This window comes from Aspergillus welwitschiae (assembly GCF_003344945.1).
Source record: "Aspergillus welwitschiae strain CBS 139.54b unplaced genomic scaffold BDQ94scaffold_6, whole genome shotgun sequence".
NCBI lineage: Eukaryota > Fungi > Ascomycota > Eurotiomycetes > Eurotiales > Aspergillaceae > Aspergillus > Aspergillus welwitschiae.
Window position 1 is genome coordinate 617,271 of NW_020798700.1, and position 23,046 is coordinate 640,316.

General features: G+C 50.5%; 5 protein-coding genes across 5 annotated transcripts; 3 read left to right on the forward strand and 2 right to left on the reverse strand.

Moving 5' to 3' along the window:
• Positions 1-71: 71 nt before the first annotated feature.
• BDQ94DRAFT_138211 (mRNA-binding protein NAB2) lies at positions 72-2,090 on the reverse strand. Its single transcript, XM_026765204.1, has 2 exons — positions 1,421-2,090; positions 72-1,357 (listed from the first exon to the last, which is right to left on the reverse strand). Exons 1-2 carry the CDS (start codon positions 1,852-1,854, stop codon positions 307-309), a joined length of 1,485 nt encoding a protein of 494 aa, XP_026629662.1. The 5' UTR covers positions 1,855-2,090; the 3' UTR covers positions 72-306.
• A 930-nt stretch (positions 2,091-3,020) lies between these two features.
• Positions 3,021-4,642, forward strand: BDQ94DRAFT_138212 (cytochrome P450). Its single transcript, XM_026765205.1, has 2 exons — positions 3,021-3,575; positions 3,650-4,642. Exons 1-2 carry the CDS (start codon positions 3,037-3,039, stop codon positions 4,500-4,502), a joined length of 1,392 nt encoding a protein of 463 aa, XP_026629663.1. The 5' UTR covers positions 3,021-3,036; the 3' UTR covers positions 4,503-4,642.
• Positions 4,643-5,821: 1,179 nt separating this feature from the next.
• Positions 5,822-7,335, reverse strand: BDQ94DRAFT_115672 (glycoside hydrolase family 16 protein). Its single transcript, XM_026763658.1, has 4 exons — positions 7,105-7,335; positions 6,497-7,051; positions 6,045-6,425; positions 5,822-5,972 (listed from the first exon to the last, which is right to left on the reverse strand). Exons 1-4 carry the CDS (start codon positions 7,199-7,201, stop codon positions 5,905-5,907), a joined length of 1,101 nt encoding a protein of 366 aa, XP_026629664.1. The 5' UTR covers positions 7,202-7,335; the 3' UTR covers positions 5,822-5,904.
• A 5,368-nt stretch (positions 7,336-12,703) lies between these two features.
• On the forward strand, positions 12,704-18,910 carry acyA (adenylate cyclase acyA; the record flags this gene model as incomplete). Its single annotated transcript, XM_026770825.1, has 3 exons — positions 12,704-13,162; positions 13,300-18,555; positions 18,617-18,910. 3 exons carry the CDS (start codon positions 12,704-12,706, stop codon positions 18,908-18,910), a joined length of 6,009 nt encoding a protein of 2,002 aa, XP_026629665.1.
• A 623-nt stretch (positions 18,911-19,533) lies between these two features.
• On the forward strand, positions 19,534-22,373 carry BDQ94DRAFT_138222 (putative sister chromatid separation protein (Src1)). Its single transcript, XM_026765206.1, has 2 exons — positions 19,534-21,496; positions 21,622-22,373. The coding sequence occupies exons 1-2, from the start codon at positions 19,917-19,919 to the stop codon at positions 22,241-22,243; spliced, it is 2,202 nt and encodes a 733-aa protein (XP_026629666.1). The 5' UTR covers positions 19,534-19,916; the 3' UTR covers positions 22,244-22,373.
• Positions 22,374-23,046: the final 673 nt, after the last annotated feature.

Consider the following 23,046-nt stretch of genomic DNA (forward strand, 5'->3'; position numbering starts at 1 on the left):
TCGGTTACTACGAAGGTCCCCAACGACAAGACCACTATTACAAGGCTAGGAAGTACCGACTGACTAGGTCATGCACAGCATAAGCAATCTCATGATATCCAGATTCTATTTACAAAGCCACCGTAAGTATTCTTTACTGCCATTGCCATGACCATAACATAAAGTATATCGAAATTGAACGCCCTCCCAAGTAAGCACCCGCGCGCACACAAAATAATACATGAGATCTCTCCGGCATCATATGGGGAATTGGACAATGTGGAAATCATCAAAAGAAACGTGGTCAAGTCGATCCAACGCATGAGTCTATGTCGCGATCTCCTGACTCTGAGAACCTTCCCCAGTCGTATCAGGCTTGATCAACTCTTCTGTCCCCTCCTCCTCTGCAACAAACTTCCGTTCACTCACATGCTCTTTCGATCCAGGCGTCCACACCTTGTCGGAGAAGGCACCCTTTTGGCCCTCGGCGTGCTTGTAAGGGCAGCTCGGGTTGAGACAAGGTGTGAACTTGCATGGAGTTTGAATATGAGTGAACTTGCAGCCTTCCTGGGAGCAATCGGCTCCATTCCGACAGAGAGGCATGCTGGGGTGCTTGAAGTGACAATGAGGGTTGGCGCAGTTGGGGAAGAATCTGCAGAGCTCCTCCGCCTGATGTGCCGACTTAACGGCAGGCGAGGGATGGCGACCGGTACACTTGCGGTTCTTACAAGCAGCCCCGTAGGTGCAAATATCTGAAACATCGACCGGGGAACCTTCAGGGGCGGCGGGCGACTGGTGTGCAAACGGGCAGTCCTTCCTGGTGCACCGGAGGTTGAATCGACAGACATTGTTGGTATTGCTTTCATCCTGACCTCCTTCCTGACCAGCCTGGTCAGGTTTCGTATCCATGTCAACGTCTCCAGACTGTTCGTGATTGTTGTTGTGACGCTGGCCGCGGTGCCGATGGCCATGCTGGCGTTCGACTCGATCAAACAAGGAGCGGCCCTGTTGAGAGCCATTTTGCTGGAAGGCCGGGTTGATTGCCGGAGGGACAAAACCAGGCATAATCTGCGCCATCATACGAGCTTGCTCCTCGAGCAGAGACATGAGGTGCATCTGATCCGACTGAGTCATGTTCATCATGCCGCCCATATTCATTCCACCCATCTGACGGCCACCGGGCATTCTGCCGCCTCCATTCTGATTGAAACGGCCCTTTCCGTGCTCGCGCCCGTGGGAGTTGACCCGTCCACCGCCAGCTTGACCGCGGACACGATGTAGAGCCGAGTCCCCACGATCCATCGAGCGATTTATTTGATTGAGCATTCTACCACGTCCACCACCACGACCATTGCGCATAGCCTTCGGTCCCGTCGGTCTAAAAGAATGAGAAATTAGTTTTATCGCCAATTTGGATATGTGGAAAGGAGCAAAAACCCACATCGAGTCGCCCTGGGCTGCATCACCCATGCTCATATCGGCATCCTGCGCGCTGCCATCAAAGCCGGACATTTGTGTAGGAGCAGATTCTTGACCACCAAATGACGGAATCGCTTGTGCGGATGAAGGCTCGGTGGGTGCCGGGGCACCCCCGCCATTGATCTGCTGGTTGAGGATTTCGACTTGTTCGAAAAGCCATCTCGAGAAATCGAGGGCCTGTGTGTCGCCTTCACCGAGACCGCCGAGAAGATCATTTGAAAGTTCGCCAGCGATCTGTTCCTGAGTCTTGCCATTCGCCAGCATCAAGATCACATAATCGGTCAAGGCTGAGTCGTCGCCACCATCGGAGCTCCAACCCATCTCGACCAGCTTCGGCGGAATGACATGACCCAGCGCCTCAGCGAGGGGGGTTCCTGCAGTGACCATTGTAGTCATGATGCAAGCGCACGAGTGCTGAAAAGCGACCTATGAGTGACACAGACGTAGGCGAGGAAATGTAGGAGGGACGGCACGGGGGATCGTAGAACGCCGCGCCACTGAACCCAGAGAGCGCTATTGAGACGATTCACTAGTTTATATAGTAAATTTCGCGAAGCCAAAGATTGTCCTGAATCGGAGGCTGCACAGGATAAAGGGAAAGGCCGAGGGGAGGGGAGGGATGTTTTGGGGAGAGATCTTGGTATCCGTCGCAGGAACTTTGCTTCGCCGATGATGAAAGTCGCGCGCCACATTAGTCACGTGCTAGGTACAACTTGTGGCGTAGCGGCCAACTGGCGGGTTTTGCTGCGAAATGCTCGATGGGAAAGATGCTGGACGTTTAGCTGCATTCACTTCACCTCAATGCTTCTGACATGTGGTGTCATCTCTCAATCTGCTGTCATATATGGTCATATGCTGTTTCCATTCCAGTAATACATGGACCAAGAGCTCGACAATCTAAGCGGGATCCACACTCCATACCAGTTATTCAGCTCCATCAGATGCGCGATACTGCATTACTCAGCCAGCTCTCTGGCTTCGCGTTCCATTCCCATTCAAGAGAATCTTAGGGTCGGCGGTCATCACCATAATTTGTTTAGCAATGCGCGGGGTTAAATGGTCATTCACAGGCGGAGCAATCAAATGAGAAACTCAACCAAGCGAGCGGGGGCCTTGCATCTCGGCTGACAGGTAACGTTAGTTAGTCGATCCTATTCTTATGGGACTCATAGACTTGTAGTGCATGACTAGTAGTCTACTTATCAGCGAGCATATTTTATTAATGCATTTCTGCGCCGTGGCTTTGCAAAGGTTGCCTATAACATTACTCTTCCGCTTCCCTCTCGAAGCCTTTGCCCTGGCACCATGCTTGAATATCTTGTTGGCCAGATGAGCCCCATGAAGGCATCCGCTTGCCTTGTGGGGATCTTCTTGATTGCTTGTCTCGTCCGTAAGATCCAGGTGTCTTTGGAAGTCTCTCGACTGGGCCTAAGGGGCCCCCGCATCCGGTTCCGACTGCCATACGGTGTGTCTATACTAACGTCCCCGAATACTACCACCGTCACCAGCACGCCATTTCACAATAATGATAGGCTAACTTATTTATCCCCAGCTCTCGATAACGTCTACGGCTATGTGATGGCAAATAGTAGAGGTGAGGATCTCACTCACTGGCAGAATCTCATGGAAACTGCCCATGGCGCGTCAGCCATCGATCATGTCCAAACCGCCGAACTGGATTTCGGAATTTCAAATCGAGCTATTGTCACCAAGGACCCCGAGAACATCAGAGCTTTACTCACCGGCCAGTTCGCGGACTATGGCAAAGGAGAGCCTTTTCATCACGACTGGAAGGAGTTCTTGGGCGACAGTATCTTCGTCACAGATGGCGAACTTTGGTCCCGTTCGCGTCAACTTATCCGGCCCATGTTCACCAGGGACCGCATCGTGGACACAGAAATCTTCGAGCATCACGTTCAACACCTTATCCCTCTCCTGGCTGGAACCAAGAGCAACAAGGTCGTCGACGTGACTCCCCTGTTCCTTCGATACACCCTAGACGCTGCCACAGCCTATCTCTTCGGCGAAGGCACCAACAGCCTGCAGAATCCAGCCACCAGCTTCGCCGAAGCCTTCAGCTACGTACAACATCGGCAAAGCGAGATCTTCTGCTACGGGTATGTACACTCCTCTAATTCCCTTCCTGCCAACTTCGTTCTCTATAGACATCAACTAATAACCGCTCAATCAGCCCCTTCAATCCCATCCTCTCCCGTACCAAGTTTCGACAAGAGCTTAAGAAAATGAACGACTTCATGGCACCCTTCATCCAGCGGGCTTTATCCCTTAGCCCCGAAGAACTTGACAAATCACTCTCAAAGCAAGAAACGTTTATCCACGCCCTGGCACGCTTCACCAGAGACCCCAAGGTCATTCGAGATCAACTAACGGCCATCTTGCTCGCTGGGCGCGACACAACCGCCACGACTCTCGCTTTCTGTTTCTTCGAGCTAGCCCGCAACCCCTCCGTAGTTGCAGCCCTCCGATCTGAAATCGCCTCCCGCCTCGGTCTAGGCCCATCCGGCCGCAAACCCACTTACACCGACCTCAAGGACATGAAATATCTCACTGCCGTGCTTAACGAAACGAACCGCCTCTATCCTGTTGTTCCCTTCAACGTTCGCTACGCTCTGAAAGATACGACCCTCCCCCGCGGCGGTGGCGCCGATGGCAACGGGCCTGTAGGTATTCGTGCCAACACGCGGATGATCTACTCGACCATGATGATGCAGAGGGATCCGGCGCACTACCCGCTCCCTGGAAGTAAGAACTACTTTGATCCTGGCAAGTGGGTCCCGGAGAGATGGATGGGTGATTGGGTGCCGAAACCGTGGCATTTCATTCCGTTTAATGGTGGACCTAGAATCTGTCTGGGACAGCAGTTCGCTATGATTGAGATGGGGTATACGGTGGTGAGAATCTTGCAGGTATATGAGTCGCTAAGGGCTATGCCGCCAGCCGGGAAGGACAAGGTCGAGGATCCGATGCTGAGATTCAAAATTACTTTAAACCCGGGAAGCGAGTTGAATTGTGTTTTTGAGTGATGGTAAGGACAAGTTGAAAGGTAGGGGTGATTACAAAAATCAAGCGGGGAATGGAGGAACTGATTGTTACGGTAGTCCATGCTTTTTTTTAGTTGGTAAATATTGTTCTATGGAATGGGAGTCTTTATATGTACTCGTAATGATTCTTCATCCCACTGATCAGTTACTCGGCACATTCCCTATCCTCCTTTTGACTTCATTCACATTTACTATAACTAAACTAATCTGCACTTTCCCTACTACTCTTCCATCATCTCAATAAAGTTCAAATCCATCATTTTCAGGATCGTCCTGCCTGCAATCTCAACATCTTGGACTGTAATAATATGGAAGATTTACTACTCCAGCTTCATCGGATAATACCCATTTGTATAGAATGTACAGAGCACTAATCAACTCTATTTACTATGGAGTACCAGGTACTCTTCACTCCGAAGAAAAAGAAAAAGAATCAACCGAATTCACATTGCTGGTGATCATGGTGGCGATGATGCCGGTAAGGCTCAGGTGTATGTGGGTGAAATATAGTATACTATATTTATTCCAAGCTGATCGTCGACTGGAGGTGCTATTCAGATAACTTAGTAGTCTCTGCTAGTACTACTATTGACTCAGTCTCCTAGCATTCTCCGAACGGGCTTGAGAAAAGTCTCCGGTCTGACGACTTATCAATTGACCTACTTAGTATATATAAGGACTTGCCAGTTCCCATGAAGGGGGAAATAATTGTGGTAAACTGACTAGTAGCTTGATTCTTTCTGATTAAGCCTTGGTGTTATCGTTCATTCTGCTCATCTCTCAAATCTTCAGAGACAGCAACATCACGATTAATCACGATGAATATGGTCTACAATGACACATCGATGATTCAACAAAAGCCAGTATTATTAATTAAGAGCTACCAACGCCGATTGAAGTCCAATTAAGCCACAGCACATGGTGCATTTGGCGAGCTTGTCTGACTCGCCTCTTTCGTGATCCAACGCCGAACCTATGCTGTACATAGCTCATGAAGATCTCTATCATAAACAAGGAAGAAGGAAAGGGGCCATTCATTCATATACACTTCGTCGTAATCTCGTGTGTTAGTAGTGGTCGTGTCATGTTGCATAACTGTCGTCGAGTAGCGGTGCTGATAATTCATAGACCTAATCAATGTTTCAATGGTCGTTGCGCAGGGTTTCAGAGCATGATCAGTGTGCTACCAAGCACACACATCACATTAATGCCAATGTGAATCTTATCTGGTCTTCCCGCAGCATTCACATTTGGGGCTGCATGATTGGTCGAAGAAGGAGAGAGATGCCTGGCCGTAGTGGAGCTACCAGAATGAGTGGTGGCACTAGTCTTACCAGCAGCACTCGTCGAGGAAACAGTCAAGCTTGGCGTTCTCGAGCGGGATTTAGAGGCGGAGAGGGAGGATGAAGCCGGCCGAGAGCGCGAGGAGGATGATATATACTGGGAAGAAGACTATGAAAAGGAGTACCGATTTAGCGTGAGATCTTGAAGGCTGTATAAAAGGGTGTTAAGGGAAATGCTCACTCACAGAAGCCGCACTAGGCGGCTGGGTTTGCCGAGAACCAGAATAGGTCCAGCCAGCAGGCAGCGATGTCGATGTTGCTGTCGCAACCCAAGGCCAAACATCTGGAGTCACAAAGCTGGATGTTTCACGATGAGTGCCGCTCCAAGGGATAGGAATACTGGCAACCGTCGACGTCACAGTGGGTGCTGACTCAATTGAGGTCATCGTATCGGCCCCAATGTTCCCATTAACCTGACCCCCATTGGCAGTAATTGACGTCCAGTCCCCGCTCTCATCACCATATGAGTATGACGAGCCGGTCGAATAATCCGTCACTTTGAGAGACTTCAAATACATTGTGTAAGGTCCGGCGCTGTAATCGGTCGTGCCACCAGCCCAATCTAAGACAAAAATCAGCATATTGCACACCAGTGGAGAGGAATATTGCAGTGACAAGGGGCTAGACACTCACCGATTGTGCCCTGAGGGTTACTGGGATCGCCACCGGCCCAGATTCCTACTTTGACCACCATGGGGGTTTGGGGGTACTGATTCGTATCAGCAGTGTCCGGCGTAAGCACTCTGACCGTTGTGCCATCGATTTGCCAGACGATTTGCTTGCTCGTCCAGTCCACGGTATAGGTGTGAAAGTCGTCATGGTTCCCAGGATCATTATGGGTAGCTCCACGATTGTAACTACTGGTATCTCCTTTGCCGAAATAGTTGGTTTGCACAAGCTGGTCGTTCCCTCCAAGCCATTCCCAGTCGATCTCATCCAAATCATCTGACTGCAGAACGGCACTGCTGACAATACCCGTTCCGGGGGCAGCCTTAATCACGTATTCCACGTGCCCAAGCATGATGTACCAGTTGGACTGGATCAATGGCGCATCGCCCTGCTCAGCCACGGTGAATTCGGCACCATCTTTACCATAGGTCGGGCTACCGGTTGCAGTAAAGTCGGAAGAACTACCTTGGGTGAAGTCATAGCTCGCTGATTTCCCAAGTGCGGGATCCGCGGGACATGCTTTAGAAGTATTAGCTGCGCATGCCCATCACACGCACGATTTGGACACTTACATTTTTTCAATGGGTTACAATTGGTGTATGTCTGCGCTGCAACTAAGCTGGCGCTGGAAAGGAGAGCGATTGTCGAGCTAACAAGCGGAAGTCTCATGGTGGGAATAAGATATCCCGGCGATAATTCACTTTATCAACGTCGCAGGTTGAGAGGGCGGACACAGTTCAATAACCGGCTTATTGTGTATCTTTCTTTTTGACGGAGGAGAGGAGGGGCCAAGAATCGAGGTGCGAGGGTTATTGATCAGAAGGATGGGCAGGTACTGAGGATCAATACTGGGTTAATGCAAGACCACTTTGGCCGGCGAAGTCACGGCGCAGGAAGGTGCCGGTGGTGATTGAGAGGAGTCAAACTCGAGGCAGCCATCATTCACAAGCCAAGAGTAGGGTCGCAATCGTATTTAAGGCACAGACGAAATTAGTTGCGGAGGAAGGTGCAAATCTCGCCGTCCGTCTGGACAGCTCCGAGTCCTCGTACCCCATCAGACGGTAGGACTGATGGTTTTCTTGGTCCAGCCTCCTCGCTTTTGCTGTTGCTCCATCTCGGGCCCGTCATCGCCATTATGCCCGATCGGGCAGTCACCGGGTCGCTCATGGGGCCTCATCACCGCCCCATCCGCCCCGCTGATTGGCTTGGGAAGTTCGACCATGACTGTACCTTACGTAGAGGATGCGACGTAGGAAATGAGTTTGAATGATCTCTCTGTATAGAGTATGGCGCAGGCAAAAGTATTATCCCGAAGGAATGAGATGGACCCATTAGCTTGGTGGTAATTCAAGCTATATGGTTACTACTATGTAGCTTACAATGTTATCTGGCCGTGGTACAGCTTTATCAATGAATGATCTAACATTCCCAGCGGCAAGCACCCACTTTCCACCATAGTGTTTTTGCTTACTTGAAAAGGCAACAAGCTGGCTACCCGTCAGTCCAAACCACAATACGTACCAATATAATAATAATGACCATCACTTGACACCTGTCGCATTTCGTTAAACGGCAGATAAGTACTCCGTACTCTGTAATACACTCAGAAATTTCGTCCTCCCCATCATGTCATATGCGGCCATCAACTGCTCAAGGACAGCGGTCGCGCAGCTTTTAGGCTTTTTCCAACAATAGCATCAACCGCCACCTGAGTTGGAGCCGATCACCGCCCGTCCGCTCCACCCCCAGCCTCCTCTTTTTCATCTGCACCTATCAGGCTATCCGGACCCTGGTGATCTAGAATTATAACACAACAATATCTCTTTAATAAGAAATAGCTACTGGCTAGTCTGTTTGGCACGCAATACTCCGGTCTGCTTCAAGCTTTGCTCGTGGGCCGCTACCAGTTCCAATTCATGCTTACGCTCCACACACCACGGGAAGCAGCTCACGTAGAGCAAAATCCTGTTCACCAGCAATTCCTTGTCTTATCAATTCAGGTGAGACAACCCCTGTCTACCCAAGCCTTGTCCACGGATAGTATCTGAGCCCCCATGGTTCATTGACAACCCCCGCTTAGCCGCTGATATCAGAGCGATGCTGTGGCTTGAGGACAGCGAAGTATATGTGTCTTCTGGGGAACCGTTGTAATAAATTGACTTTCACCCAAATACAATGTAATCCAAGTTCCAGGCTCGAGCATCAGCTACGAACAGTATGACATCGTTGCAAACTCCAAGTAACTGTGCCAGCACCTAGAGCTCGATTACTGAGTCTAATCCAGGATATCCCAACCGTGGGAATTGTCACTTTACATATGCTCCTCATAGGGTGTAGAATCATTTCGGGTCAGGCAGGGCCATTTATAGCTAGTTATCAGGTAACCACTCCTAATCTTGATATAATTCTCGAGAGATCCTCTTTACTTCAGCGACCTGCAGGTGCCATTCGGAATTAAAAACCCGACTACGGAGCACTTCCGATCTGCTTATGGAGACGCACCTTCACTGCGCCCTTTAATGCGGGTCAACTGTGATGTCTGCATGCTCAAATTAGTAGTGCTCTAGGTTGGTATTCTCTTCAATCGGCCCATTTGAAAATGAGGCCGATAGTAGCATACTTTGTATATATATCCACTAAAAGCCTGAAGCGCTCCGACTCGTTGTCATTAGCGAAAACTAAATATATTGCGATTGATTATAGCCTGCCGCCTTTGACTGTCTGAAGGGTACTTTTATATAAATTCAGTATATTTTGATTCGATACCGTCATACTTAAGTTCCAATAACTCGGATACGGTTAGTGCCACTTTATATATATATATCTTTGAAGACTTCAAGCAGCATACTGCATTTACCCAACATCTTAGCATTGCACGTTAACTGATCCTCGAAAGTTGCCCAGGAGCAGAAATATAAGCCAATAAATCAAACGGAAAATATGGCAAAGGAAACATGGCCCCTTCAAGTGGACCTCATTATTGCTCAACAAAAGCAAATTTGTTGAACAGGTGTTGAGAATCTGCTCTAGCATGGTTACGCTGTTTTCTCTACCATCTCAGGGACCATTGACTAGTGCTGTGCCTTTGACAATCGCTCAGCTCGGTTAACCTTGCTGAATGGGATGTGTTGTTTGCTTTGTACTGTCGCAAACCTAGAAAGAAGGACATGAAGTTGGCGGAACTTCCAGCAAATACTAACGCTGTACCGCTTTCGTCGGGTTGATCAATACATATTTGTTTTTCTGATTCATCTCTTTCAGCTTCATGGCACCATTCCCCAAAATGTCTCCTCCTTGAATGACACAGGGGCGAAAAGGGTCATGGTGAGAAGGAGTAAGTCTTGAAACAAGCAAGGATGTTTCAGAGAGGCCTTGGTTGCACACAAACTCTCTTTGTAACCACAGTGAAACCCCCATGGCTGTTGGAGTCCCCTTCCAAAAGGTGTCTTATTATATAACAAGCTACGCAAATAGATCGCATCTAAGCGAGCTATCCGGGATTCCTCAAGAGGAAGGAAGGGCGCAAAAGGAAAGGAAAGTGACGGTGTGGGGTTGAGCCAGTGGGGGTTCAAGGCCAAACAACTTGCTGTTTATTCGGAAAAATATCCCTAATAAGCATGGGCCACCAGGCCATGATTTGAGTCCAGAATGTCTGCCAATGTGTCTTATAATAAGTACAACGTAGGTCGAGTGAACTTTGCTATACGGATTTCCAGCGACAGTGGTCTAGAAAATCAGACCCTTAATAAATGCTGCCCCAGGGTAAGCTTTGAAGCCAGTAGTAGACTGCTTGCCAAGGGGTGCAATGATCTGGCGATCAACGGAACGCCACAATCGCTCATGTGCATGAGTCCCTGCTCAGGAGTGGGATGACATGAGATCTGATTGGTAGGGCAGGCCCAGTCGTGTTGACCATAGATACTCCGTTCGCTTATGACAAAGAAAAAGAAAAATGGCGTGTCTAGATAGACAGCTGAAACTTACTAAGTATCATCAGCTGCTCGAATTCTCGGCCATTGAACCATTGCCGCTTTAACCGTCAAAAATTTGGTAAGACTCCAAGCTGCCGGAAAAAAGCCCTGGGAGTTTGGCCGGGTATCCCGGCATCCAGACTAGAGAGGTCCGGTCCTGTGTGCTAGGTAGCATTGCAAGCTAGCTGTGATTATCTGCCGTAGTGTATGTATCCTGTTAAAGCACGGACGTCCTCACGGACCATGCATGCCCCGGAAACGACCCTTTCAAGCTCCCTAAATGGTTCACAAAGTGAATCTGAGCTGGCGGATTAAATCTTAATAATAAGATTTCTCACGCCGGAAATGCAAACTCAAGCCTCTAAGGTATCGGGACTTTGCCCCAATCGGTACGACACTTTCGGAGCAACAGAGAAATAGACCAGTCGGATCTTGACATCATGCCCACCGGTCAAACCAGTTGGGGACTTTTTTTGGGAGGGAGCTTACAGTAGCTTCCGAGCAGTGGCCCACCAGAGTCTGAACCACTCCCCCTCCCAAATGCCCAGAGAGGGAGCTGCTGCTGTTGCTGCTGCTGCTCGGTCCGGTTTAGCGGGTTGCTCGTGGTCAGAGCCTCAACGCCCTTTCCAATTCTGCGCAAGTTCACTCCTCCCGCCGACCGTCACCACCACACCAACTTAATCACCACCTAAACTCCATCCACGCGAACCTCACCTGTCCGGTTCATGCTGGTGGTCCTCTGACCTTCTCCCATTCCCCTTTCCTTCCCCTCTACTTCTTCCATCTTTTTTGATTCCCTCAACTCTCTTGTTCCTCTCCCGTCCCGCCCCCTTTTCCTCCCTACCCCCCACCTGCCGTCATTCTTGAGCCTGTCGCAGGCCTGGCTGTCCTCGTCCCAGAATGTGCGATGGCGTTTCCTGACCGCTGCCGCTCACCCTCCAGAACATGAAGCACGTCTTGACACCGTCGCGCCCGACGCTAAACCCCGTGCCACGATCGTATACTGTTCGTACTGTGATAACTACCTGTGGCAAGCCTTCCCTTTCCGGTGGTACATATTCGCTGAGGCGTTCTGGTTACTTTTAGAGTTTATATAATCTTTGCCTATACCGACGACGCAGTATCTATATCCCCACGCTATTCGAGATCAGCCTACCGATCAGATTCACCAACGGTTCTCCGCACGACGCCTTCACGAGCTCATAATTCCCTCACGTCTTTGTCGCCCTAACTTCGATACCGATCTCATTAATGCTTTCCCTCCCTCCCCCTATTTCCCTCTTCGGCAACCGCTTCAGGTGACAGTCGGTCGTTCATTCGCCACGTCCCCTCCCCAAACAACTGTTCGTAACTCAGAAGCATGTCGCATCGAAACAGTGATCAATCCGGGGGGCGACGCAGCTCGGAGAGCTCAGGGGCGCACAGCTGGTTGTCGCAAGAGACTGTTAGAGAAGGTCGAAGCCATCAACCACAGCATAATCATGAACCTTCGAATGCGCGCAGCGTTTCTCCATTATCGGGGTTCAGAGACACGGATAGGTAGGCGAAATTTCCATGCCCGCTCTTCCTTCCCTTTTATCGCTTCTGGTCGGAGGTTGCAGATGTAGCCGTCATGGGGATGGCCTTGGTGTTTCTAATGGCTTTTGCTGTCGGCGAAACAAAATGAATGACGCTACCTTTGCCACGTGCAATGCTGGCTTGTCTTCATGATATCGTTTAGATACGCTCTACCATGTCCGTTGTTATGTCGTCTGGGATTCTACTTCTCATTCACCATAATGGTGAATGCTGCCGTTTCGTTCTTGGATTATGCTACTGCTCAGTCACTGCACGCATGGTGCTATCTGATGGGATGATCGAAGGCTATAGAAAGCGATGGGCTCATGATGACCTTTGAGTCCTTGTTACATTTTACTGACTCTTTACCAGGCCAGATCCACAGACTTGCGCATCACCAACAATAAAAGATCCAAATGACCTCTATTCTTCCATCTTTTCTTGGGGTTCAGATTTCGCCCCTAAAGACCAACGTAAACCTCCTCAATTTGGCAGCCACAGGAAGGCCATGAATTTGCTGGGAACTGAGGATCCCGGCACTTCACCAACAGCAAACTTGAATAATCGGCCGCCACAACTAAATCTTAATCCGCCGGACAATTCCCACCAGGACGCAGAACCCTCGCTTGCTTCTTCTCCCACGATGGCACCAAATGATGGTCCGTCAACCTTCTTTAATGACTATTCGGAGCAGGAGGCTTCTCCTGCGTCCAACTTATTCCGTCCGGGAACGGCCCAGACCTACGCAAGCGAACCTCTAGAGTTAGACTACAATGGTGATCACCGAAGGCCTTCTGTCGCCAGCGCCATGACTGTTAGTAGCCAAGGTTCCAAGTCTAGTGCTGGTGCGCTATTCAAAAAGAAGCTGCAAGGATTCTTCGGCGATGAATATGTTGGAAATGGGGAACCGAGACATGACTCGGACAATTTCACTCAAAACTCGGCTACGAAGCCTTCCTCTCTCGATCAATTCCGAGCACGCGAGAGAGCCAATTCCGATGGCTCCCGAAACCCAGGAGCTTCACCGGCTCCAAACCAAGCACGACCTCACACCCCTCTACCCTCGAGCGAAATCACCCCGTGGTTATACCAAAGTTTCAACGTAAGTTTCAACGCCTAGTATGCTTTTCTTCGTTTTCATACAGCAGCAAGCCATCGTTTGCCTGCCGTATATCACGTGACTGGTGTTTAGATTTGTATCCGTTGGGTAGTAGGAGACTGATGTTGAACCTATTTTAGGATATACCCCAGTATGGCGAGGCTCCTGTTCGAGAAGCACCCACAATGACGGCTGATGGCCAACGCGGCTCGGTGTCCCAAAGAGACCAATCGCGGCGGCATTTCAGCGGCCACCGCCACTCGCGGAGCAAGGAAGAGAAGCCGACAGTTGCTGGTGATTTAGCAGGCTATTCCAATCGCCCAGCGACGGGACGAGACGATCTATCTCTAGGACTTCGCCCGTCTAGGGAAGGCAGCTTGAATTATCCAACTCCGATGACTTCGACTACGACACTTGTTGGCCGTTCAACCAGCCCAACCCCAAGCGTTCAAAGTGCCTACTCCAGGGAACAGGGCCAAAATTCGCCCGGGGCACAGACAAGTAAGCGATCTTTCCTCGACAAAATACGTCGTCCGAAACACGGTCATTTGAAGAATATCACCGGGTCAAAGGCAGTACAAGAGACCACTAAAGCTGCTGCTTCAAAGTTGTCTCGACGTGAAGCTTCGCCAGCCAGGCGTGGACGGCAGGGCAGCATTGAGAGCGGAACATCCTCCCGCTTGGCCGATTCGGGAGATAACGAGCGCAAAAGGGACGGTAAAGGCTTAGCCATCGGCTCCGCGAAATTGAGGGGTCGTCGAGGTCATGGCAATGAGGTTCCTCCCGGAAAGGATACTAGGCAACCCGACAGATCCAATGTGTGGGAGCTCGATACAGACCTCACTCACATGGAAGGTATTGTAAACCCGCCATCACCGAGTGCAAAGAGCAAGATGTTTGATGGTGCTTCCATCCGGTCCGAGGAAACGAGACGGCGTGATGCGGTGCCCGCAGGAAATTGGGACGCCCCGGAAAGTTGGCATGTGAAGAAGCAGAACGAGCCGTCTACGTTACTCCCCCAGGACACCTCTGAACCTGGCCCTACGATTACCGAGCCGGATGGACCGAATTGGTACATACGGATCTTCCGTCCAGATGCTACATTCGCTACCCTCTCGGGTGGGTTATACGCCACTGTTGCAGACCTGGTGCATGGACTTAGTCGAAAGTCTTTCCTCACTGAGCATATCAGTAATTACGAATTAGTCATGCAGAAGAATGACCTTTCGAGACAGCTTGATCAGACCGAGATGCCCATACTCATGCAGAAACGAATGCTCGAACAAGTGGGCTATACTGAGAAAGACCGAATCGAAGAGGTCGGCCGGGAGGATCACAGTTACATTCTGCGTTTCACGTTTCTACCGGCTAGGATCACTGGCTACATCATCGATGGCAATGATCCCCTTGGCAAAGCTCAGCAAAAGTTCAGCCATGTGGACTTGTCCAATCGGAGCCTTGTCACGATCCCCATTGGTCTCTACAAGAAAGCCCCCGAGATTATTTCTTTGAACCTGTCGAAGAACCTAGCATTGGACGTACCAAAGGACTTTATCCAGGGATGCATCAACCTTCGAGAAATCAAATTCATTGGGAATGAGGCTCTTCGGCTTCCCGCAAGTTTTGGACTTGCGAGTCGGCTGACATATCTGGACGTGTCTAACAACTTCTTGGAGGACCTGACTCATGCCAACCTCGACAGGTTGCACGGACTTGTCAGCATAAAAATGGCCAATAATAGGCTCACCAAGTTGCCTAGTTACTTCGGTAACTTTCAGTATCTGAGGAGCCTCAACATATCGTCAAACAACTTCAAAGTCTTCCCTGACCTCCTCTGCGGCCTGAAGAGTCTAGTTGATCTAGATATCAGCTTCAACAATATCTCAGAGCTGCCACAAATCGGCAAGCTCGCGACACTCGAGCGAATTTGGATGACGAACAACATAGTCAGGGGTGCTTTGGATGATACCTTCAGGGATCTCGTTAACTTGAAGGAAATTGATGCAAGGTTCAATGAAATCACGAACATTGATACCCTGTGTGTTCTCCCTCGCCTGGAGCAGGTAGCCATTGGTCACAATGCTATATCGAAGTTCAAGGGATCATTCCCAAAGCTCAGAACTCTGGCACTTGACCATTGCCCTATGACTCAATTCGAAATCGACGCACCTATGCCCACATTGACGTCTCTCAATATTGCCTCTGCGAAGCTTGTTCAGTTACGGGACACTTTCTATGAGAATTTACCTAATCTTACAAAGGTTATTTTGGACAAGAATCACTTTGTGTCAATGTCACCTCACATCGGCAAATTACGCAAGCTGGAGCACTTCAGCATGATTAAAAATCCCCTCGCAGCTCTTCCTGCCACGATTGGCTGCTTGACGGAGCTCAAGTATCTCAATTTGAGGGAATGTAATCTGAGGAGGCTACCGCCAGAAATCTGGCATTGCTTGAGGCTCGAAACTCTGAACGTCTCTTCGAACGTCCTTGAAGGTTTCCCGAAGCACGGGAGCCCGCAGCCTCAAGTCCCCAGCGAACCGATTGGCACTCCCGCCGCGACGCCTGGCGTATCGACAACACCTAGCTACGAGGAGCTAGGTGCTTTGGAGGAGCAAGAGGCTCGACGACCAAGCCAAACATCGGGCGGCGTGCTTAGTACTGGAAGCTCTCCAAACGGTGGCGCTTACCGGAAGCCCTCTGTCGCATCCTCCCTCGGCCAAGGCAGGAAAGTATCTGCTGCATCTCGGTCGCTGACTGACGGAAGTCCATCTTCACGCAAGGACTCTAATTTCTCTCAGCATGTGGCGACGACATTTGGCGGCTCACTTCGGAACCTTTACCTGGCTGATAATCGTTTGGAAGACGACATATTTCGCGAACTTTCTCTGATCCCGGAGCTGCGTATTGTTAACCTGTCTTATAACGAACTAACCGAGCTCCCCCAGGGACTGCTAAGACGCTGGCCGCTGCTGACCGAATTGTACATCTCTGGCAACGAACTGACATCTCTTCCTTCCGATGATCTTGAAGAAGGAAGCAGCCTCAGGGTTCTCCACATCAACGCGAATCGCTTCCAAGTGCTTCCCGCTGAGCTTTGTAAGGTCAGCAAACTCTCGATTTTGGATGTTGGCAGCAACTCTCTCAAGTATAATGTCTCCAACTGGCCCTATGACTGGAACTGGAATTGGAATCGGAACCTCAAGTACCTCAACTTTTCGGGCAATAAACGACTTGAGATCAAGCCTCCTGGATCTTCCCTGTCAAACCAACAGCAACAGCCAAAGCATCAGACGAACCTCACAGATTTCACTTCCCTCACCCATTTGCGCGTTCTAGGACTAATGGATGTCACTCTCACAATTACAACGATCCCTGAGGAAAACGAAGATCGTCGAGTCAGGACATCAGCTTCACTTGCGGGCTCACTCGCATACGGTATGGCTGACTTTCTCGGTAAAAGCGAGCATCTTTCCATCTTCGATATGATTGTGCCTCGTCTGAAGCCGGACAAGGTGGAAACGGTCGTCGGTATGTTTGACGGGCAGTCTCAATCCAGCGGAGGTTCAAGAATTGCCAAATTCCTTCACGAGAATTTCATTCACACTTTTTCTTCTGAGTTGAAGAGAATGCGCCCTGAGCAGCATGAGACACCACTTGATGCGCTTCGGAGGGCGTTCTTGACTCTGAATAAGAACATGGCTTTTGCTTGCTACAAGTCTTTGGATCAGGATGTCCGGCAATACCAGGAAGATCCAACTGATCAGAGACGAGTCCGGCTTACCAAAGACGACATTGATCTTGGCGGCGTTGCGACCGTCATGTACCTCAATAACATGGACCTTTATGTCGCAAATGTTGGCGATGCTCAGGCGATCCTTGTCAAAGCGGACGGCTCCTTGAGACACCTGACCCAAAACCATGATCCGGCCGAGACACATGAAAGAGCAAGAATCCGCGACGCCGGAGGGTTTGTATCCCGGACCGGCAAATTGAATGATGTTCTTACCGTGTCAAGAGCCTTTGGACACTTCCCAATGATGCCTGCTGTCATCGCGGCTCCTCACACCATGCACGTAAACCTTACAGAGCAGGATGAGATGGTCATTTTGGCGTCTAGAGAATTATGGGACTATGTTACGCCGGATCTAGTCGTTGACGTGACCAGGGCTGAACGGCGAGATCTCATGATTGCGGCCCAGAAGATTAGAGACTTAGCTATATCTTTTGGTGCAACCAACAAGTTAATGGTGATGATCCTTGGTGTGGGTGATCTCAAGCGACGGGAGAAGATCAGGACACGGCCAAGTCTTTCGATGGTTGGCCCCCCTGAAGAACAGATTATTCCCAGTACCAAGCGCACCAAGAAGCCGCGTGATGCGCCTGGTGACTCCAGGCTCGCTCGATTCAACTACGTGGACGCCCCTGTTGGTGAATTGGCAATCATCTTCACTGATATCAAGAAATCGACCAGTCTTTGGGAGACCTGTCCTGATGCGATGCGTTCGGCAATTCAGATCCATAATGACATCCTTCGTCGACAGCTGGGTATCATTGGTGGATATGAAGTGAAGACTGAAGGTGACGCCTTTATGGTCGCTTTCTCCACCACCACTGCTGCTTTGCTGTGGTGCTTCAACTGCCAGACACAGCTTCTTGACGCCGAATGGCCGACCGAGATTCTTGAGCAGCCGCAATGCCAGGTGGTCTATGATACGGAAAATAACATCATTTTCAGGGGTTTGTCCGTCAGGATGGGCTCGCACTGGGGCGAACCTGTTTGTGAGAAAGATCCAGTCACCAACCGTATGGACTATTTTGGGCCAATGGTGAATCGCGCGTCACGAATCTCCGCGGTCGCTGATGGTGGCCAAATTTTCGTCTCGTCGGACTTCATGAGTGATATTCAACGCAACTTGGAGATATTCGCTGATAGCGAACGGGCTGCGTCGACAGGTTCAGAAGAAAGCTACGCGCTCGATACCCTTGGGCACAACATTCGTCGGGAGCTACAGCAACTCAACAGCCAGGGATTCGTGATCAAAGACCAGGGTGAACGCAAGCTAAAGGGACTGGAAAATCCGGAACCGCTCTACCTCATCTATCCGCATGGCTTGTCGGGACGATTGACGACGCTGGACAAGGACGCAAGCAATGAGCTTGCCCCAACCACCATCAGCAAGCATTCTCAACTAGAGATCCAGACGGACTTGATTTGGCGATTATGGGAAATCACTCTTCGCCTGGAAAGACTTTGCGCCGCATTGGAGTACCCGGGTGAAGCTCGACTCAAGGAGCCGAACGTAGCTTTATTCAATGTGGTGAAAAACCATGGTGGTGAGCTTGCAGACTCGACTGTGATAAGCCTAGTTGAGCAGCAGGTAACTCGCATCGAGGTAAGTGACATGGATCTTTCAAAAATGCAGGCTATATGCGCGATACGCTGACAATCCATAGGTCTGTATCACTACACTCTTCATTCGGAACATGATGCGGCCCTTCCGGCCAGGTGACCAGCTCAATGACCACGCTGTACCGATTACAGACGTGATGCAACAACTACAAGCTCAGCTCGCAGAATTCCGAGCTTTAAAGGAGCAAATCGACGCCAGTGCCGGCACTGCAACTAGCTATACATACACCGACCCCCAGTATAGCAACGGTGAGAGCAACTATGACTCTGCCTCGTCGTCCTATCTTCATATGGGACCGCCATCTGACGAGTTTAACCCTGGCGGACCTCGTCCTTGAAATCCACCCTGAACATATCTCCGGCAAGGCTTACATTCTTCGCATCTTTGTTGTATTCCTTGCTCTTTTCTTTTTAGCTTCTTCTTATTTTATTTGCAGAGCGGCGTCTCTTGGGTTGGTGGGAAGTGTGAATTCACAGCATAGGTTGGAGCCTTGGAAGGGTGGGGTTCGTCTTTCTTGCCCTTTATCTCCTTCTTGGTGGTATCTTTCTTCCCCAACTTTTTGGTTACTGTGCATCTAATGGAAATGTAAAAGCAAATTCTCATTTTATCTGGGGGCTACCTCGTAATTGTACAAGCTACATGGAGAGTAGAGCGGGCCGCAACATTCCGCCTCAGAACTGTATAAGGCCTCCAGGCGATGAGTTGATAAGCGAGGTAGAATATGGTTATCTGCCTATCCACTTTGTATACCATTCTGGGAATATTTACAATTAAGCGGATTGCACTGTCAAGTATATAATATGTTACCATATAGGATAGGATATCTAAGTAGCTATTGTCTGGAGGAATGCGCCACGGTGGAGACCTCAGGCGCGCTGCCTCCCGCTCACGTGATTGCACCGTTTGTTATGATTTGTCTGCATGACGGGGGCCAAGGCCAGCTTGCTCATCTTGCCGTATCCGTTCTCCAGCTCGTCCCCTTCTCCTCTCTCCCCTTTTCATCACTCTCTGTCAGACTCGAATTGATTTGTATCATTTTAGATTCTAGAGTGTCTTGAGATATCGAATTGGGTCTTATTTGTTACTCTCAACCGGCCAGTTGGCTTCTCTTGCCACGGCCCCGCTTGGTTGCCCTGGAGACCATCGATTAACGGCTATTTCCGTCATTGACGAGCTGGGGGCTGCACAATAATCAAGTTCTCACACCAAAAGAGCGGAGACCAGGAAGATCTTTCCTTCCCATCCGTCCGTTCAATTTTTCCCTCTCCGCAAAACTCCATCCGCATTTTCCTTTTCCAAATCGGTTTTCGTGGCGTTGATAAGCTACGCGAATCGCTTCCAACATGGCGGACGGTTTGGAGTATCTCGCTCCGGATTTTGATCTTAATTCCCTTACCGTGCCGCGTCTGCGATCGATCCTTGTCAGCCATGATGTTCCCTACCCTGCCTCAGCCAAAAAGGCTCAACTTATTGGTATCTTGGAGGCGGAAGTTATGCCGCAGGCTCGAAAGCTGCTGAGAGAGCGCGAGAGAGTCAGGAGGACCAGCGAGGGTATTACAGACATGGGAAGTCGCGCGACGTCAGTTGCTACTGACTATGATGACTACCGCGGAACCCCGGCGAGGGATTCGATGCCACCCCCGCCTACACCGTCTACGGTATCGACAGCGACTGGCAGAAGGGGACGTTCTAGAGCTAGCGTTAGAGCGTCGACAGCGGACACAGAGGAAAGAAACGCTACAGCTACTCCATCAGCGAGCTCGAGGAAATCTATCCCCAGGTCGCAATCGAGAAGATACCGCACGTCAGACACGGAGCCGCAGGAAGATATGTTGGCAACGCCTATGGCAACTGACACCGTGACACCACGGAAGTCCACTACCAGAAAATCCAGACGCAGCGAGATGACGCCATCTGTGAACCCCGAACCTCCCGTTTCTGCCATTAAACTTGAACCGAAAGAGGAAAGCGTTTTCACCGATGATAATCCCTTCCAAAGTGGATCGCCCGCCCGTTGGGAATACAAAAGCCCGAGGCCGTCTAGTCATAAATCGGAAAGAAAGAGCAGCTCGCGGTTTTCGCTTGAATCATCTGCCTTGAGTAGTGGTCTGCGGTCAAGAAAGTCTGTCACGCCAGCAGATCTGCACGATCAACAGGGTGCTACTCCATCAAAACGGTCACCATTTGAGTTGCCCATCTCGAATATGAGAACGCCACCACAGAATTTCGATCCGATCAAGTACGAGGAGGATAGTGATTTTAGTGCGGGCGAGGAATTTACACCAGACGAGCAGTTGGCGCTCGAGAGGGAGCACGCAGACTTGATGTATAGTGCCCCAAGCCGGCGGCCACAGAAACAAGGAACTACAAGCCGCGCTGCGCCTTGGGTTATTCTCGTCGTATTGTTCGCAAGTTTCGCTGCTTGGTGGCGTAAGGAGAAGGTTGAGATCGGATTCTGCGGCATTGGCAAACCCACTTGGTCCTTGGCCGAAACCAGGGTCCCTGAATGGGCCAACATCCTTGAACCTCAATGTGAACCGTGCCCCCCCCATGCATTCTGCTACCCCAACTTTGAAGCTCGGTGTGAACACGACTTCCTGCTTAAGGCACACCCGCTGTCTCTGGGAGGCTTGGTTCCGCTCCCCCCCACCTGTGAGCCAGACAGCGAGAAAGCGCGTCGCGTGAAGGCTGTCGCAGATAAAGCCTTGGAAGCATTGCGTGATCGCAGGGCGAAGTGGGAGTGTGGTGAGCTGGCGCAGGATGAAGAAGGCACAGTCGGTGCGGAAATTAGCGAATCTGACTTGAAACAGGAAGTGGGGAGACAACGTCGGAAAGGCATGAGTGACACTGAATTTGATGACCTTTGGAAGGGAGCTCTGGGCGAAGTGATTGGGAGGGAGGAGGTTGTGACCAGAATGAAGCAGTAAGTCGATCATCTTTCTTAATCTGGAGGCTCTATCGCACCTGCCCGGAACCTATGGTGGCACCGAAGGAATCAGATTCTGACGTGTATTCACGGCACTAACAGAGGCGACAACATGATTACAGACCATCCTCTGTCCTCACCCTCACCTCGACCTCCGTCAGCCGTCTCCCTCTCACATGCGCCTTCCGCCGCAACATCCGACTCTCTCTCGTCGCGTATCGATTCCCTCTTTCGGTTTTAGCTCTCTGCGCATGTGTAGTCTTCTACGCACGCTCAAGGGTCCGGGCTCGCCGTTCTGACATGGCTCGAGTCCCGGAATTAGTCGCTACCACACTCGACCGGTTGGCGACGCAAGCTGCCCTTCACGCTCGGGGTGCTGCTCTCGAGCCCTATATTCCAATTGGTCAATTGCGCGACGATGTACTCCGCTCAGAACTGCGTGGCAGTCGGCGCGAAGCATTGTGGAAGCGCGTTCGCAGTGTAGTGGAGGGCAATGCGAACGTTCGCGCATCAGTTCGCGAGGGCCGTGGTGGGGATGTTGCTCGCGTCTGGGAGTGGATCGGTGGGATTGGCAGTGTCCGGAGTGAGATCGAGAGCAGCATTGCAACAGGCCGTGAGAGCGGTAAAGTGCATTTCTCCCCACTACCTGCCGAGCAGAGCCGTGATCAATCCGTTGGAGAGGCCACGCTGGCGCAGAGCCCAGGAGAATTGCGCAAATGGGATGAGGGCAGACCTATCTACTGAAGGTCTGCTCTGCTCCCTCCTTATCCCCTTCTTGGAAGTTCATACTTTGCCCTCTACATTATTTTACAACTTCGTGTATACACTATTAGGATTCCCCCGCAGGTCAGAATTTTGAATTAGGCAAACAATTTTGCTCGTTGTGTTCCAATTTCGCTGCACTTTGTTCGTACAATGTTTTGGCGGTGTGGATCTCCAGCTCAAAGGCCTGTTGAGCCCATAGTTTACTTGGAGGATATTACGAACTTCGAATAGTCGACACAGGAATTAATCTCCGAAATGAGGTGGCGCACGGAAGTAATCTGGGATACCCCCATTACCCCATCCTTGCTCTGTCGGTATGTTGCGATTACCTCAGGACAAGAAGTGAACGCTTGCATATAGCAAGGACGTCAGTTCGGTAGGTTACTCAGGTTCATCGCTAGGCAACTCTGGTTCGTGACATCAAGGTGTCGTACCGAACCGACTTTGAGTGCGATCACACGACCCCACAGCCACGGCATAGATGCCAGCCTATCAAACGCTTGATACTCCTGATCGCCAGCGTTGAGAGGGAGGGAGCCGTGGTTACAACAGCAACGATTGCCGGGCTCCTATACTAGTTGGACCGTTGCAACTCTCGCAAACCCCACTCACGCAACCGAGCTTCGGCCGCCAGCGGATGGAGGTAGTGGTCGGTTCAGGACCTTCATATTTATCAGCTACCTCGACACGATACTCGCTCTTAACCTACTCTGCTAGTGGATGGCGTTCATGTGGATTGGGAACTAATGAAACTGCATTAGCGATCTGGGTCCCGAGAACGT